The 17,417-nt window shown below is 41.2% G+C and overlaps 1 protein-coding gene across 1 annotated transcript in view; it reads right to left on the reverse strand.

Moving 5' to 3' along the window:
• Window positions 1–7,672: 7,672 nt before the first annotated feature.
• The window catches only part of GALNT9 (polypeptide N-acetylgalactosaminyltransferase 9), a 131,862-nt gene continuing 122,117 nt past the window's right edge, over window positions 7,673–17,417 (reverse strand). The window contains exons 10-11 of the mRNA XM_008634089.2: window positions 13,673–13,840; window positions 7,673–12,648 (exon numbers count right to left, since the gene is read on the reverse strand). Coding sequence (XP_008632311.1) covers window positions 12,502–12,648; window positions 13,673–13,840 — 315 coding nt within the window. The 3' untranslated portion in view covers window positions 7,673–12,501. The remainder of the gene's footprint in view (window positions 12,649–13,672; window positions 13,841–17,417) is intronic.

A 17,417-nucleotide genomic window follows, 5' to 3' on the forward strand; every position in this document is an offset into this window, starting at 1 on the left:
ACCAAACCCACAGGTTTCAGAGTTTAGCAAAATCTCTAGCTTTTCTTAATAATGAAAAACAACATTTGGCAAAATGTCGTAAGTTTTCTTTATACTGCTGTTTTGAGGATTACAACAATAGAGGTATTTTCTTGAAATGTCAACTTAATTAATTTCACAGTTCTTCTCGTACTTTCCCTTATTGCCAGCAGCCTTTGCACTTGAACAAACACAGAACTCCTAGAACAGAAAAAGTGTTAATTTTTCTAGTTTTTAAAGAAGCAAGGGAGCAAACTTTCATTTCAAATGCTTAAAAGAAAGGCTGGCATTATTTTTCACTCACATGCATGAGCCTAATCTAGTTTGATCAGAGCTCTAGAAATTTTCAAGTCTGAACAATACTTCTAACACCTTGACTCGATAAGGATCTTCCTGTCAGCATTTTCTTTTGTTTGCAAGGTCAAGGTGAGGACAAAGCCTGTTTCCCTGAAACTGCTTTCCTTTCCTGTGATTAAATGCAACACTACTCAGCAAGAAAGTGGAGTGGAAAAGAGCAGATACCCGGCCACATATCATTACACTGCCCTTGCAGGAGGCAGGCAATGACCAGCAGTCACCCCTCCAAAGTGACCACCCTGAGCTTTGATTCTGCTGCTCCAGAGCCCATGGGACTCAAAACCCACCCCATCACTCCTGAGCAAACCCTCTTCCTCCTTATTGCACCTCCAACACACCACAGAAAAAACCCAGCCTGCAGTCTGGTAACAACTGGAATTATCTTTAGCACAGTAAGCTGAAGTCATTATTTATTTATTCCCTGGTAGTGTAGGTGGATAATTAGCATGTAATTTGAGGTTTCCTAGGCATGACAGCCTGCTCTGATAGCTGCCCCTGGTCCTGATTAAATCTCTGTCTTGGATCCCCCAGCAGCACCTCATGTGAGAAAATTCCAGGCTCTGCCAGTATCAGGTTGTTGTCTCAAAGTTTGAAACCCTCATGAATATTTGGGGAGAGGGAAGAATTTTAGGAAGAATTTTATTTTATTTTATGAAGATTTCTGTGACTAAATGTTGCTTGGTATCCAAAGAACCTGTAAGAACACAGATGTCCCTACAGGGGAATGAAAGGGATATTACACCTGAGACTTTAAAATAGCATTTTGAACAGAGACATGCACAGGTTTTGGAAAGGAAAACAAATATATCTGCATGCTAGAAAAGGAAAAGCGAATTCAGTACATGAAGTGTATTAAGACTGCTCTAGCCCACGCCCCATGGAGAATACACAAGAGCTGCTATGATGAACCCAGTCTGTGCCCACATGTTCTGCCTCCTGCACCTCAGTGCCCAGCTTCCCAAGCGCCCTGAGCTGAGCAGAGGCCATTGTCTGGCTCTGTGGTGCCACCTCTGTCTCCAGGGATGGACAGGCTGTGCAGGATCCTCCAGCTTTCCCAGCGAGCAGCTCAGAGCATCCCCGAGCCTCCTCACAGACAGCATTCATTAGTGCCGCCCCTTTTGGGGTGTATGTGGGACTGTTCCTCCAGCCCCTCAGGAAAAGACCTATATCCCATCCCTCTGAGGTCTGAGGCGGCTGGGAGCTCATATATCCCATTCCCCTAAGGTCTGAGGTGGCTGGGAGCTCCTGCTCTCCTGGCCCTCCTCCAGAAGTCTCCCGGTGGGATCTGTTCCAGGCCTCCATCCCCACAGGCAGCAGACATCAGGGAGGGCAGCTGTGCCACACCGAGCTCCCCCTCACAGGGACACAGTGACAGTGGCTGTGTCCCGGCTAAGGGCTGCTCCCAGGCAGCACACGGCCCGTTCATCGGGAGGAGAAGGCCTTGGCAGCCTCTTCTTGAGGCCTGGTCGCTGAGGGCTTGTGCTGTCCCAGTGGGGTTCCAGCCATGCCCCCAGACTTGTGGCATGGCCCTGTGTGTCCTACCCCAGCAGGATGGCTGTTGTGCCTGGGGTTAATGAGGCGTCACCTTTGCAGATGGTGGCAGGGCCGGTTTCTGCCCGCGGCGCCCGGATTTGTTCACTCCTCGTGAGATCGGCAGGTTTTCTACGCAGTGCTGGGAAAGGTCATGGCTCTCTGGAGTCTGCAGGCTGCACTGCTGTCCCCTTCATCCCTGAGTCACTAAATGCCACTTAGCTGAGCAGCCTCGGGCAACAAATTAAAGCCTGTGGGATACAATGGACCATCATCTCAGATGCAAGGAGTGGGGGTTCTGTGCAGATATTTATTTAAGGCTTTTCTGCTCTCATAGAGCCCTTGCTGATTCATTCTCCATGCTGCTTCTCCTCTCCTGTTCCCATTTTTTTACTGATGGCACTCTGCCACGAGCCCTCCTGAGTGCCAGGTGATGAGCATTCAAGGAGAGGGAGAACGGACCCCTGTTTCATGCTCAAAACAAGGAAGAAAAGAGGTGTCTGGCCACTGTTTATGCCATTAGGCTCCAGAGGAGATTACTACTACTTTTTTAAAATTCACAATCTCTTCAGAGTGTATTTGGACATGTGCAGAAGTGGTTGAGGAGGGTAGCTGTGTTATTTATCTGAGATCTCCCAGGTCTCACCTACAGGCCTTTCCTGACCATCCTCACAGCACAGGAGATGCAGGACAGCTGTTCTCACCTTCTCTGTGTCCCAATCTTGCTGATACAGGGACCAAAGAGCTTACCTTGGGTGCCACCAAGGGACAGAGGGATTCTAGCAAGTACATTTCCTAAATCCCTCTGTGGATATAGATTTGATAAAGGCATCCTTGACAAAGATTGGCTTCTGGAGGCCAGTCCAACACCTCAATCTATAGATGTTGAATAGATGTCACCCCAAACTCCCATCCCAAAATACTACCTCTCAACATCTTAATAAACACACTTTTTTTCTTTCCTTGGACTGACCCCTTACTACATTTCAGGGGCTAGCTTGCAGAGGACAGGTTCATTTGCTAATACATGAATCATTATTGCTTTGAGCCTCTGAGCTAGCATTTTTATGAGCATATTTCAAAATGTATTTGATTGCTGTTAGAAATCATTTCAGTTCACGCTCGACAACCAGGCCAACCTAAGCCAATATGCTCTGCGTGGCACTATGGAAGGATGTTGTGAGAATTTAATTACTAACTGCAAGTTACTGTGCATATGGCAGATTTTAAATGTACTGGTTTTTGGTTGGGTTTTTTTTCCCTCCAAGATAAAACCACCCAGTTGTTTAACTCCAGCTTATTAAGAGTTCTATCCAGCATTTCTGATAAAATTGTTTCAGATTGTACATCCTACAGAGAACAGCATGGTGCCTTTTCCTATCCATGAGCTGCTTGCAGGCCATAAATGCCATCCAAGCCAAAGAGAGTCCTCTTTGCCCTTCTGTAAGCTTGAGCTGAACGTTAGAGATTAGATTTACTTCATTGCCTTCATGTAAGAAAGCTTTTGGAAAAACATTTGTTTTATGTGATAAGGTACAACAAAACATCGCTAGACCAGAACTTCTTAGTTCTGGCAGCAAGAGACTCACCTTGGGGCATGAAGGGAGGGAGGGATGCACGGTGGAGGTGTAGACTGTAAAAACATATTTAAAATAATTTTTGCTTGTCATCTTTTCCACTATTATGATGGTGCTGATGCTCTTTTACTGTTTGGCCTCTGTGTGACATAAAAGCTCTGTGATAAATGTCACACCGATATTTACACACTGAGTAAGTCAGAACCTTATCTTGAATCAGATTTCATCAGCACATTAACAAGAGGAGGAGAAGGAGGAGTTTTCAGAATGTCTCTTATTAATATATGGATGATATGTATACATGGCACATTAAACCCACAGGTTTTCATGAAGTCCTCAGGCCTGGCACAAATTAACTGATTAGGAGCCTCATTTTTCCAAGCAGCCAGCATTTTTCTACTTGAGCTGAATCTTCAGCTGGTGTATGAAAGAAAAATTCTGTGAGATGTGATGATGCTGTGTGCACTTGTCTCAGACTAAATTTATCATCCATGCATTTATCAATGCATTTCAAAGGAAAAGAAAGAAAGACAACCTAAAGGTTCACTGTTTTGACTTGTGCTCAGGCGAAGAACTTAAAAATTTACTTCAAAACCATTAGAACTGTAAGGTCTTGAATAAGTTTAATAGTTACACAGAGTCATAAAGAAGGAGAAAAGCCTTGTGTCACCCTGGCCTGATGGCTGGCAAAAAGGGTCTCTGATTCAGACTTAAGAAAGGCGATTTGGCTCCAGGATCAAAACATGAAGCCGGCTTCTAAGAGATGAAAAGTGTGGTGACTTTTTTTCCAATAAGGCTGAGCACAACACAGATCCCTCACTGCCCCTCAGGAGCCAACTGAAGCTTTGAACTTCATTTCTTTTCAGAAAAAGAAGGCATAATGCAGTATCCTGGGCCTCAGTATTATGATAGCTTGAGACTGTGAGGGAAAAAACATGGCTTGGACAGGCTAGGATGTATTCTCAGTATTTTAAACAAAAACTCCAACAGGGTTATCATTCCAATGTACCCTTCCAAAGAAAAAGGAAAAACATTTTCAAAATACCTGTGTCACTTTAATGAGCCTACACTCTGCTCTCAAGAGTGACTCAAAATGACTTACACCATCTAAAAAGAGAAAAAGTGGAGAAAAAAGTTATTTATGTTCAGATTCACAAAAATATTTAACTACTTACTTGCAGTGAGTTGGACCTCAGCTGATCTGCTGGACTTGCATTTGTACCCTGGATGCAGATTATAATCTCATAACTCTCCCTTTGACCAGCAAAACCAGAACATCCAGCATCTGTCTAGCCTTGACCTCCTCTGCAGGGTGAGAGTGGCCAGGTCACCACCTCACCCAGAATCATCCTGAGAAGCCCCAACATCTTGCTAATTGCTTTTTAATATAAAACAATCATCTTTGCAATGAAAATAGCAGTTTCTTCAGTTTAAACACATCATTTTGGTGTTTAATTTCCTCATTTTTGATGATAGGTGGCACCAGTTTCTGCTCAGAATGCCAGTGCTTGAAGTACACGAAGAATTTCAATAGGTTTTGGCAAATGTTTCACTGCTAACACACCACAGCACTGACCTGTGTGTTTTGGAGCTCTGTCAACAGATTAGGCAGATTTCACTGTAATAAACCACAAAAGCAGAAAAATCTTTCCTGAATCCTGGTTATAATCTCTTTACTTAAGCTCAGTTATTTGTGTAAAGAACCCAAGGCCTTATCACCAGGTGAATTGCTGTGTGTCAGTTCATGCTTTCCAGGTTGGACACTGCAGCTCAGTCTTTCCTTAACCCCCACTTTTCCAGTTCAAGGGAATCCTGATGTGCCTTGTCCTTCCCTTCCCATCCCATTACTGTAACTCTGAGTTCCTCAAGAACTTTTTCTGCCAGCTGGGCCCACCCAAAGAATCATCTCACAGGCTGCACTGTCAGCAAGACAGAGGCCACTAGGAAGCTCTGCTAGGCTTTTCTAAAATACATAATGTTGTACAATGAATGTCACATCACTTTGCTGGTTGCAGCCTTACCCCTAAGTTCTGTGAATGACAGAATTTTGTTAGTTAGAAGGCTGTTTTTTTCCAGTACAGGTCATCGACATCAGTAACACACCGGAAAGAAGATCTGCATTAGGAATAATTGTTGATAGAAAAATACAAAGCCTGAAAGGAAAATTGTAGGATATAGTTAAGCAGTAAAAGTGAGCTTATGATAAGAAGAATGAAGTGCAGAAAGACCTTGCTCTAAATTTGCATGAGTTTTGTTTCCTGGTTTTTAGGATTATAGTTAGACACTGAAATAAACTCTTGGATTAATTCACAGGTTAGGAATGTTTCACAAATTCTAGCGTAAAGAAAGGGGGTTTTGTTCGTTTGCTTGCTTTTGCCTCAACATTACAGAAAAATATTGCCTCAACATTGCAGAAAAATACCCCTGCCCTTGTTTCCCTGCTTTAATGTCCAGTAATGAGTCAGGATGCAAAGGCAAGTCTATCAAGTAAAGGTGCTCAACTACATTACAGTAACAACAGACAGCCAAAACAAAACAATGACCAAGCCACAATAGGCTGAAAAATCATTATCACTGCCACTCAATGCTCAGTTACAGGCACATATTAATGGTTCAGAGTCGATTAATGAAGATTTATTGAACAAAATGGTGGCAACATCCACAGAATACATTCTTCACCGTGAAAAATCTGATGCTTAGGATAACTTCTGCAGTACAAATGTTGTCAGATGCACAACTGCTGACAAAATATTTATACAAACCTAATTTTGCTGGGTATTATCCACAAAACACTCATTCTAGCAAGCATATGGTACCTTTAAAGGTGATGTTTCTTCATCCAAGAAATGCTGGCTTGATTACAATAGGTAGTTGGGTCTACAGAATGCCTTGGCTTGAAACAGAGCAGCGTTTCTACACAGAGTCCTCAGCATGGAGTTGCAAAGAAATGCGAAAGAATGCAAACACAGATCCTGGGGATGGAGCTAAATTTGCCAAGGCTGTATCAGGCCATTCCTTCTGAGGCTGGTGGTATTGTCACCCACCTGAAGACTACAGCCAACCCTACCTCCTCTGGGAAAACCAGGGAATCGGTAGCTGCTCTTCCACTTAGGCAGTCACTGTCCTTGCAGAAATTGGGAAAGAAAAAACTTGGGCACTCAGGTCTCACCCAGCTGATTCAGCTGGACCAGAGGGGTGTAAGAGAGTCAGGAACATGGCCATGTCCCTCCCTGGTCACTCGGCTCTAACCTTATGTGCCCCACAGCGTCTTCCCCACAGGAGCCGCAGGGCAGGGAAGAATGAAAGAAGGGCTTGGAGCCTTTCTCAGATGCTCTGTTCTCCTTGATCACAAATTGCAAACTTTGTCATACACACTGCAGAAACAGCCTGGCTGAGATCCAAAATCAATGTTGAAACCAGCAATGTATGTTTTATCCCACTGAGCACCTCAGGAACCCGATGGGTTCTCACCCTGCTATCACCCAGCACAAGAGATGACACAGAGCATCTGCTTGTACAGTTACAAAGTTGTTTGCTGGTGACACAAAAAAAGCACGACAGTCAGTTCAGAAATGTATTTTAAAACAGGATGACAGAGGTCAAACTAAGAAGGGTGTTAAAAAAGAGTTGGCAGCAGTTATTCACAGCTTTTCACCAGAAGAGAACTACGGGGCATCCTATGGATGGATGGAGAGGCTGTGGTACTGACTTGCAGCAATTGTGCTATTTATTACAGCAGGATGTTGTGAGATCCAGAGCTCTGAGTGGATTGGATACATACAATCCCGCTGTCCTCATTAAATCTAATGGTTGGACGGGTGTGTAGAGCCTCTGGCTTGGGAGGGCCTTACCCTGAGAAACTAGGGGGAGATATATGGTGAAAGGATCATTCTACATTATCCCTTGTGTCCTATTGCATTCTTCTAAACACCAGTTATTGACTGTTTTCAGTGACGAGATGCTGGGTTATATAGATGACAGTATTCTGTACTGTTACCAATCCAGTTTTGGATGGGCACCCTCAGGGCCAAGCCTTTTACGAGTGTGTGGTGACTACCTTTCAGAACACATTACGTGCAATTTAAATTTTAAAATGCCCATATGCTTTGTTATTCTAGTTTTCCTTTGTGTGAATCTTTGAATTTTAATACACGTTCCCAAATGTACAATAATAAAACATGCTGCTCATGTCAGCAGTAAAATGCATAGTAATTTATTAACTTTTCCAGTGTGAATACAAATTGATTTGATGAAGTGCCACATAATGAAAAATTATTTGCAGTCACAACTTGTATTCTAGTTGCTGCAATTCTTTTTTAATTAAACATTACAAAGAGTTTGGAAACTGCACAACACTTGTTGATGGCCAATAGGAAACTCTAATACTATGAAAAGTAATCCATGCTTCTACATGTCTGAAGAAACCTTTGATTCAGAAATTATGTTTTTCAAAAGCAGGTTGCCATATATTGTTCACTGGGTATTTGTAAGCATTCTTGGCCAAAACCCATTGTTTTCATTTAGGACAACCCCTGAACTCAATAACTTTTAGTTACGTGTCATTAATGCTTTTGTAATATAAGTCACTGTATTTTGTGAAGCCATTCTGAAATCCATGATAATGTACTAAAGAGGTCACTGTAGTTTGGAATTCTTTCCAAAGAGAATTTTTGAGTATTAAGTTTACTGTGGTGGCATCCAGATCCAGAGACATGTGAAGACCTGATCATTCCTTGGTTTCTGTCCAGCCTCTTAGCTAGATCTTCTAATTTGCAATACCATCTTTTATCTGTGGTATGACCTCTACCATTGACTTGGATCAGCACTAAGAAGCAGGTAGTCAAAATAGCAGCTGGCAAAAATAGAACATCATTGTTAGAAACACCTTTAATCAAGTGAATTCTGGTAGTTGTTTTTCCTCTCAAAGCCTCTCATGAAAAACCAAAGGTATTTGTGTCCTAACTGAATAATAATATGCCAAATTCCCTCTGAACTACAACTTCTATTGCAGTTCTTCTTATAGCCCAGCTCCCTGGATCTCAAAACAGACCATAATGCACTTTTGTATGGCTGTTAATGAACCATTTCAAATGAATACTGGATACTGAAGGAATTACATGCTGTGTAATTGATCTAAAGAACAGATTAGGACTGGTGCTATTTCATTAAATCTTATTAGCTCTGGCTTAAGTACTTAAAATTGCAGCTGTCCTGTGTCAGATAGATTACACCCCTTGTCACATGGCAAGTGAGGTTTTCATCTACTAGATCACAGTTTTTAAAAAGGAATAGGCTGATGAAAAGGAATATAAATGAAGGACTGTGAAGGCTTCATCTTCAGACACATTGAGCCCCCAATTATTCATTCAACTGAGGGAAATACTTCAACACTTTCAAAACATGTATGAAGACCTGTTGTTTCCATATTTTGGTCTTAGATCACTTCTATGGAACCTGAGTTTGGCTTTTTTGATGTGGAACAGCCCTGAAGAGTTCTGGTGGGTGAACACAACAGAGATCTTATATGATTGCAGGGGAATCCAGTGGGTCCTTCCAAAACACCAACTTTTTCTCTTGGTTCCCTCCCACTGGAGCTTAGCATGCCTCAGGAATCAGCAAGCCAGTAAGGACAGAGGACTGTTCTGGCTAAGGAACAAACAGATTAAACCAAAGCAAAATTAAATTCAGCTTGGAAAACACATTGTAGCTCTCAAAGGAGAAAGGGCTTTTTATTACCACGGGACTCAAGCTAATTTTTAGGGACCCTGACACACTTTAAAAAGTACGTTTTTCCTGCCTTGCCTTTGACAACAGTGTGCTAGACTTGATAGTCTTTCTTACCTTCTGTTCTTTTGTCCTATGACCTAGTATTTAGCTCCATAATCTCCTGAATCAAACAAACTAGCATCTGAAGCCTTTGAACTGAATTTTCTCTACAAGGCATATTACACTACACTGAATACTTTTCATGAGATCTAGAATGCTGCACTGTAGGAAACAAGACTGAAAATGTGAACACCATTAAGCAGGATTTCAGATTATACTAAGGGGTGAATCACTGACAAAAGAACCATAGACTTTGGTTAAAAGAGATAATATTCAAGGCTTTTTTTATTATTATTCCTTTGATGAGAGAATATTTAAGACTCTCTCACATGCAGAGTCACCATGTTAGTACCACAGCCAAAGCAGTGGTTCTTACAGATGAAGACTAAAGTAAAATTAATCCAACAGATGTGTTTTGCAAATATAAGAAATTGTTCCAACAAATCTTAAAAAAAATGACAACCACATAAAATACCAACTCCACCTTTTAAGAGTTATTTGATTTCTTTTATATTATTATGTAAATCTCAAAGCCATTTATCTACCACAAAAACCTGTTTTCCTTCTTATACCCTAAGTCTGGTTCTTGCAAGCCTCCTGCAGCTGGTGGCCTTGGCACTCAAACCTGCCAGGACTGACCACTCTCAGACAGCGTGGCCATGGTCAAATGCTCTGCATTGAGCACTCAGTGGCAAAATTCCAAGACAACCAATTTTATGTCATCAGAGTTGTGTCAGAGTGAAGGTTTGAAATCTCCCTTGAAATCTTTGCCAGTAAACACAGATCTATCTGGTCATCTCAGCTTCAAAGCTCCTAAACTGCACATGCAAGACCCCTTTTAGGAGAGAAGATTTAAAACCTGGTATTCCTCTAAATCTCACCTGGTAAAACCATCTTTTCCTTCCTTCGCTTTCTCACCTCCCTCGAGTAAAACTCCATCAGAGCAAACAAAAGGAGAATACAGCTTTCATACAATTTAAAAGGTGGAACTTGTATTTGGAGAGAAGATGAAAACTCACTCACAAATTCACCCTGTACAAAGCTTTCAACACCTGCTCCATAGATGGCAAATATAATTTTAAATTGTCTGATAGGTTAACACAAGGAGGTTAAATGCAGGGCAGCTGTTCCCAATCTATATTTAGCCTGAAGCTTCCTACATGTTTTGGACCTGCAGGAAGGCTTGAAAACTGAGATTGTCCGTGATTTTATCCAGCATTGCTCGATTTATTAAAGATGCTATTCTCCCTGCAGGTCTTATTACACTGTTCAAAAGGTTTTGTTCAACTTACCAAAAACATGGAATTTTAAGCATTTCTGTATCTAGAATCTCACCCAGAATTATTCTTTTGTGTATATTCATGTGTAACCTGGTCCATGTGACATGAATAAAGATCAGCAATTAGCCACAAGTAAACTCCAGGAGAAAAGGCTTTGTATTGCATCTTGCACAGTCTATTTCAAGAATAAAACTGGGGCAAAATATAGTGATATGCTTTCTAGATACTAACCAAGAGTTGACAAGAATTGATGGATTTTGCATGTTAAAAGTAAATATTTTATTACATATCATGCCCTTGAAAAATTAACTGTTTCCATTCAGTTTTGTTCAGCATGCCTTGAAATAGGAATGGCAAAAACTATTCAAGGAACAGATCACCAAGATTCACAGTACCACAGTGACTGCAATTACCTATTTTCCTGGCTCAGTAAAACAAAACATTTTTTTTAAAAAATAACTATAAAATATTAAACAGTGAAATTAACAGATACCATCTGTGTCTCTCCTTCAGTATGACTGAAATAATCTGTACTGAAAAGCTGTGTGCCACAGAGCCCCATCCAAAACCTGCTGATGACAGTGGCCATCAATTCTGACAGCCTTTTGGATAAGACCTTGTCACTGCTCTGTCCATATGCACAGATCCTGCATGAGCAACTGGATACCTTTTTAAATTCAGGTTCACAAAGATGCTGCCAGTGGGTCAGCTACAGTAAAATATTTATATTTCAGAATAACAGTATTTATATATGCTCCCTACCTCTTGCTCTAATTTGCCTTCTTATCACTAGGCTTGTGTTTGTTTTTCAAATGCTGAAAAGACTTTGTTGGTTTGTTCAGGAAATTTGTCTAGACAGGGCTCACAAAGTGTATTTGCTCACATTTGACATTTTCACAGGGTGGGAAACCAAATGGAAGATCTGAGTTATTAAGCTCCACAGATGGCACCTAAGCCAGTCAACTTATCTCCAGAATTAGGAGTATCCTTGTTCCAGGCAGTCTCTGGAACAAGACGAGAGTGACCTGCAGGACAGAGACCCACACACACTCAGGGCTTTGGGGCCAGCTGAGACCTCCTGAAATCCATCCATCTGCCAGTACATTTACTGCCTCGGGAGAGCCAAATATCCAAGTGCTAAATTGTGATGCCTCTACAGCCAACAAATGTAAAACGTGGCAATATAACGGAGCGTGTGGCTATTTTACCTATTCAACATTTACCTGTGTCTAACTAGAAGAGGTCTCTAAAATGCTGCTTTCCAGCAGCTCAAAGGTTGAGAACCACCTGTAAACATTTGCAGAACAGTCTCTTTCTAGAAATAGAGACTCCTAAACAATCAACCTTGAAATGTATCATCTATTATAATATATTTCCAGTGTTATTTACAGATCTTCTTGTTTAGTACAATGAACCAGACATGCTGAAAAGGTAGGATTTTTCCAGTCCTCTTTTATACGAAGTACAATAAAAAAGGCACATAATTATTCACCATAGGAGTTGTGCACCAGTCCAAAACTTAAAGCTAAAAAGCTACCCATCAGAGAACTCTCTTTATGAGGCAGTATTGAGATGTCTCCTTTGAACTCAGCATAGAAAGATCTGTCCATCCATTCCCCTAGGAGAGCTTAAGGAATCCACTTTCCTGTTGAGTTCTGATCTTCACAAGATTTCCAAATCAACAGAAAACTCTCATTAAGCTTCCCACATCATCTGCTGGAGCAAGGAAGAGTCAAACAGGGCATGTGTGTGTCTGCTTTTCTTTTTCTTCTTTCTTTCCTTGGAATGCCCAACTATAGAGGACTCTTGAGAGCTAAGACCTGTTCAAACTAATTTGCTTTAAGACAAATGCCTCACAAGATATGGCACACTGAGCAATGGACAACAGCAGGAGAGGCAGCTCAGCCCCACAGTCAGTGTCGACCATGTTTGATCCAGTTTCTAATCATCCATTTCTGCCCCGAGCACCTTTGTACAACTAATCTGAGCCCAAAATTTGCATCCTTTGACATTTCCACTTCTAGACAACGGCCAGTGTCTCTGCTGATGATTGGACCATTCTGGAAAAAAAAAAAAAAAAAGAAGGAGAAAAAAGGATTAGAGGAAGGAACAGACTGAAAAAAACCCTAGTACTAGATCTGTAAATCCTCAAAAACATTATGAAATGCATGGAAATTTCTGTATATATCAAGTGATAAATGCCCCAGAAGGTGCTAGAAATTCCTACGAGAAGCTAGCTAATGCATACAAAGTACCAAAACAATTCCTTGATAATTGTAGATTTAGGAATTGTTGGGAAAATCCCCCAAATCACTAGAAAATATCTAAAAAGCACTAGTGAATCCCAGAAGCCCAAGAAATAGGAAATCCCAGAAACCGTAATAATGCTTTTGAAAGTCTTAAAAATGATTTGAAGATTCTAGATCTTAAAAAAAAAAAAAGAAGAAAAAAAACAAAAAGCCCATAAAGGTGCTAGATGAATTCTAGAAAAGTTCTAGACACAAAAATTCCTGGACAGTAAACAATTACAAGCATGTTCTTGATTTTCATGACAGAAATTGAGAATATTCCATGACAGGATAAGTAAAAATTCCTAGGAAGCATACTCCAAAATTTATAGTAATAATAAGCCCAAGAAATAGGAAATCCCAGAAACCGTAATAATGCTTTTGAAAGTCTTAAAAATGATTTGAAGATTCTAGATCTTAAAAAAAAAAAAAGAAGAAAAAAACAAAAAGCCCATAAAGGTGCTAGATGAATTCTAGAAAAGTTCTAGACACAAAAATTCCTGGACAGTAAACAATTACAAGCATGTTCTTGATTTTCATGACAGAAATTGAGAATATTCCATGACAGGATAAGTAAAAATTCCTAGGAAGCATACTCCAAAATTTATAGTAATAATGAAAGAATATTCCTGGGTAGCACATGATCTATGGAAAACATATTTGACTATTTCTAAAAGGCAACTGGGACAATTCCTAGTACAGCCCTCTAAAGACATCCTTGTTTTTCACGGAATCCCCTCTAGAGCATCATCCCTCTCCAATTTATCTCTACAAGGCTTCCTGAGCTCTTCCACACCTGTGTGAAATCCCAGAACCTTTGTGCTGGCCTCAGGACATCTTCACACTTCTTGAGGGTGGGTGTCCTGCCCTTCCCGTCATCCACCAGGCATTTGGAGTCGGGCAGAAATGCGGTGGAGCCCAGTGGCCCCAGCTGCAGGACACCTTCTGAGCTGTAGCGGACAAGCTGGGGAAGAAAGGAAAGTTCTGAGGTGGTGAGGAGCCCTTTGTCCTGCTGCACCTTGGGTCTGGCACACGTTGCTCAAGGGCAAAGCTTGGGAACCTTGTTGGTAAAACCTAGAACACAACAGTCCCTTCTCCCACACTTCTGCTCCCCACCACTCCCCACCCAGTATTTCACTGTAAAAAGGGCAATCAAGAAAGTGAAGTAATCAATATGTAAATCATGCCCACTCAGCAGGAGTTGATTTAACAAGGACACAATGTCAATTTTGTCGTGCAGTTTGTTCTTAAGAGCTCTGTTAGAGGCTATTGATAGCAACAAGTCTAATTAGTTTTTGTAAATAAATGTTACTGAAAAAATCCAACCATGCAACCAGTATCCAAAAATATGAGAGGAAAAAAGAAACCATGAAGGAAATGGCAGCAAATTTGCTAACATATGCTTCAGGCCTACATAATAAACAATGACACTCTGGTATTTCAGTTTTGTGTGAAGCACATTAAAGCAAAAGTGCACGATGCTAATTTGGCAGCAGGCCAATACGTCAGATCAGACTTATCTACTTCTCACTTCTGTGCTTAAACCCAGAGTCATTAAACCAGCATAATATTTTGCCCTTCTTACTCTGAAAGTGCAACAGCCAGGTGCCAAAAGACTGCAGAGTGGAGTCAGCTACGTGGCTTGTGTGCTGTGAGTCTGGATGCTGCAGGGTGAGGATCTGAGCCACCAAAGAAATGCAATTACCACCCAGGAAATTCACTGCCTGTCTGGGCTTATTGCTGTTATATGGCTGAAATTACTTAACAAGAAAGGGAAGGAAGGTCAGAAGTGCCTGCCATTTATTGGATGCCACTGACCAGTGTGTGAGATATCATTAAGAGTCAATCAAAAAACTCAAATTAGAGTCTGGCTTTCTACTGCCATCCTTATTAACCTCAGAAGAATCATGCTGTGAATAATCATTTCTTGCTGGTGGTAAAAAGAGCATGGTCTACTTGCTCCCAGACCAGATGCTCTTTGACATAGTATGTGTTCATTTTCCCACCTGCCACTTCTGTTCAGAGCAGCCATGTGAAGCACAGAGGTAGAACAGAGCCTACATAAGAGAGAAGAGCAGAGAGATAACCACACGAGGTTGTTCTGGGTATGAACAGTGCCTTTGTCATGGCACAGTCTGTACACACTAAATCAAGACACTTTTGGGGTTTTTTTCCACTCTGAGGTTAGGAGGGACATATGTGAAAGAAGCTCAAGCAAGCAAAGTAATTCAAATTATGAATGGACTTGCCAGGTCTGACAAATTAACTTTTTTTTTTCACATAAAAAGGAGCTGGGAAAAAAATCCAAAGCAAACACAACATTCTCTCTTTTTCTTTTTCTTTCTTTCTTTTTTTTTTTTTTTAAAGTAAAACCTGATTGTATATTTCACACTTCTATTTAATGGGTTTTCAGCAGAGTTCAAATGAACTGCAGGTATGGCTGAAACACTGACCAGAAAATGTATTCATCTTGCAGTGTGTATTACCTCTCTGTAGTCCCAAAATCCCACCCCACAAGCTTGTTGGCTTTGCCTTAGGTAGATAATCAGACGCACTGTTTATAATGGGCTATCTGCTCTGTAGGATAGGATCAATTTTCCCTGTGGTTTGAGATGAGCAGCATTTTCTGTACTAATATTAAAACAGTCTAAAACATTCTCTGTCATCAGAATCTCAGTAGCCAGAGAGTTACATGTGCTCTGCATCACAGTGGCCATGTACTTGGGAAAGACTTTGTCATAGAGCAGCCTGTCAAAGCAGAAAGTACCAGTTCTCTTAGGCTTTAGAAGTGGAAGACACATTAACTCTATTCTAAACCACCTGCAGTATTGAAAGTGGCAGTTGTGTTACAGCTCAACAGGGTCAGGGATGGCTTGGTGCAGGAAACTTATCTGTACAATCTCGAGACAAATGGAACAGCTTGGGCTTAATTTCCTGAATCTGCACTTTCTGTCAAGTTTTTATGGCTGTTCCAACAGTCATGAAAATTTAGGCTTATTCTGCAATAAAATAGAATTCTAAAAAAAACCCACCCACAAAGAATTATCTCAGTTCAGACCATATTACATAGCAAAGCTGTAGTGCCTGCTTCTGCACAATCAGACCAGAAATTAAGGTTCAAGAAACTACTATGTGGTTAATAACATCTCCCTCCAAAGAATTCCAATCTTAACTTCCAAGAGACAACATAAACTGCGAAAATAAAATAAGCATTAAAATAAGTTGCTTATTACTACAGGCTAGAAAGCAGGAACTGGGATATAGTCAATGAAAATGATGGCTTCTCTGTTCAAATTTCATGTTAAGTGTCACTAACATATCCACAAAGAAATAATCCCTGAATTTGTGTTAGGACTGTAGGCATGATAAAAAAAAATCCTGCTGCCAACCAGCCAAAATCAAATGACAAAGTCCCCTTTATTAAGAAATATTAAATCTTATTAATTAAAAAAAAAAATCTGTGCCAGTTTTGATGGGCTGAGATCCTTCAGTATCCACATACTCCAAACTGCAAGCTGCAGAACAGAAGCAAACTTTTATACATCACATGGGGATGGACCTTCACTCAGCCTTTCTCTTTTATCTGGGAAGAGCTGAAGGATTCACATAAATGACACTGAAGCCAAGTGCTCTATTAAACACTCAAGATCTAATCCTGATACCATCTTCTATACTGATGTAAGATAGGATAGTTTTCCCTTCAACATCCAGAAATCTGAGCAGAATGCAAAAGATGTCAAAGGTTGTTTATCAAAGCCACCATACCTGGATCAAAAATAGTCAGTGCTGCTGCCTATGGAACATGATCCTCCAGGAGTGTCAATGTGGTAAGAAAATGGCAGCTTTTAACTGGAGGATTTGACTTCAAAAACATCCCTTCCTGCTAATTTCCAGTCAAGTGAAAAAAGCACCAAATGATTACAATGATTGGTGATTGATTGTTTGTAGGAAACAGTTACTAGGATGGGCCTGGTAGCTTTCCACACTCAATTTAACCTCTCTCTCACTATTGCTCTCCAGGCAAAAGGCAATCTTTAATGGTCCCTCAGTTCTGCAGGTTAAAGCAAGCTGTAAGCTGACACAGGAACTGAAACAGAGAGTGATGCAGGAATCCCAAACTCCCTACATCTCCAGAGTCCCTGTCCCCTCAAGGCAAACAGATCACAAGGTACCAAACTTCCATGTTTGTTCCAGAATCTCACCCACCTCTTCCTGCAAGTGGAGAAACTACCTGTTTATCCACCCTGCTGCCCTGCATGCAAGTCTGGGCAGTCACAGCTCTGCCCAGCAAAATGTTAAATATCTGTCCTTTAGCAACAGTTTAAGTGGAGCCGTTCATCTCCTCTCATTCCGTCTGTTTGTGCAGCTGCAAGCCCCGGGAATCCCAGCACGGAGCTCTCCCTTCCTTCTGGTTGATCTCAATGCAGAGGGAGTTCTCTCTTTCACAGCTGCAGTGCCTCCCCTTTCTCTGCTGTGAAAGGGAAAGGAGGAGGGTGGAGAAGGAGGCTGTTCACCGTGGCCCTTCTGTCCCAAGATGCCAT

This window comes from Corvus brachyrhynchos, unplaced genomic scaffold (genome assembly GCF_000691975.1).
Source record: "Corvus brachyrhynchos isolate BGI_N302 unplaced genomic scaffold, ASM69197v1 scaffold114, whole genome shotgun sequence".
Lineage (NCBI taxonomy): Eukaryota > Metazoa > Chordata > Aves > Passeriformes > Corvidae > Corvus > Corvus brachyrhynchos.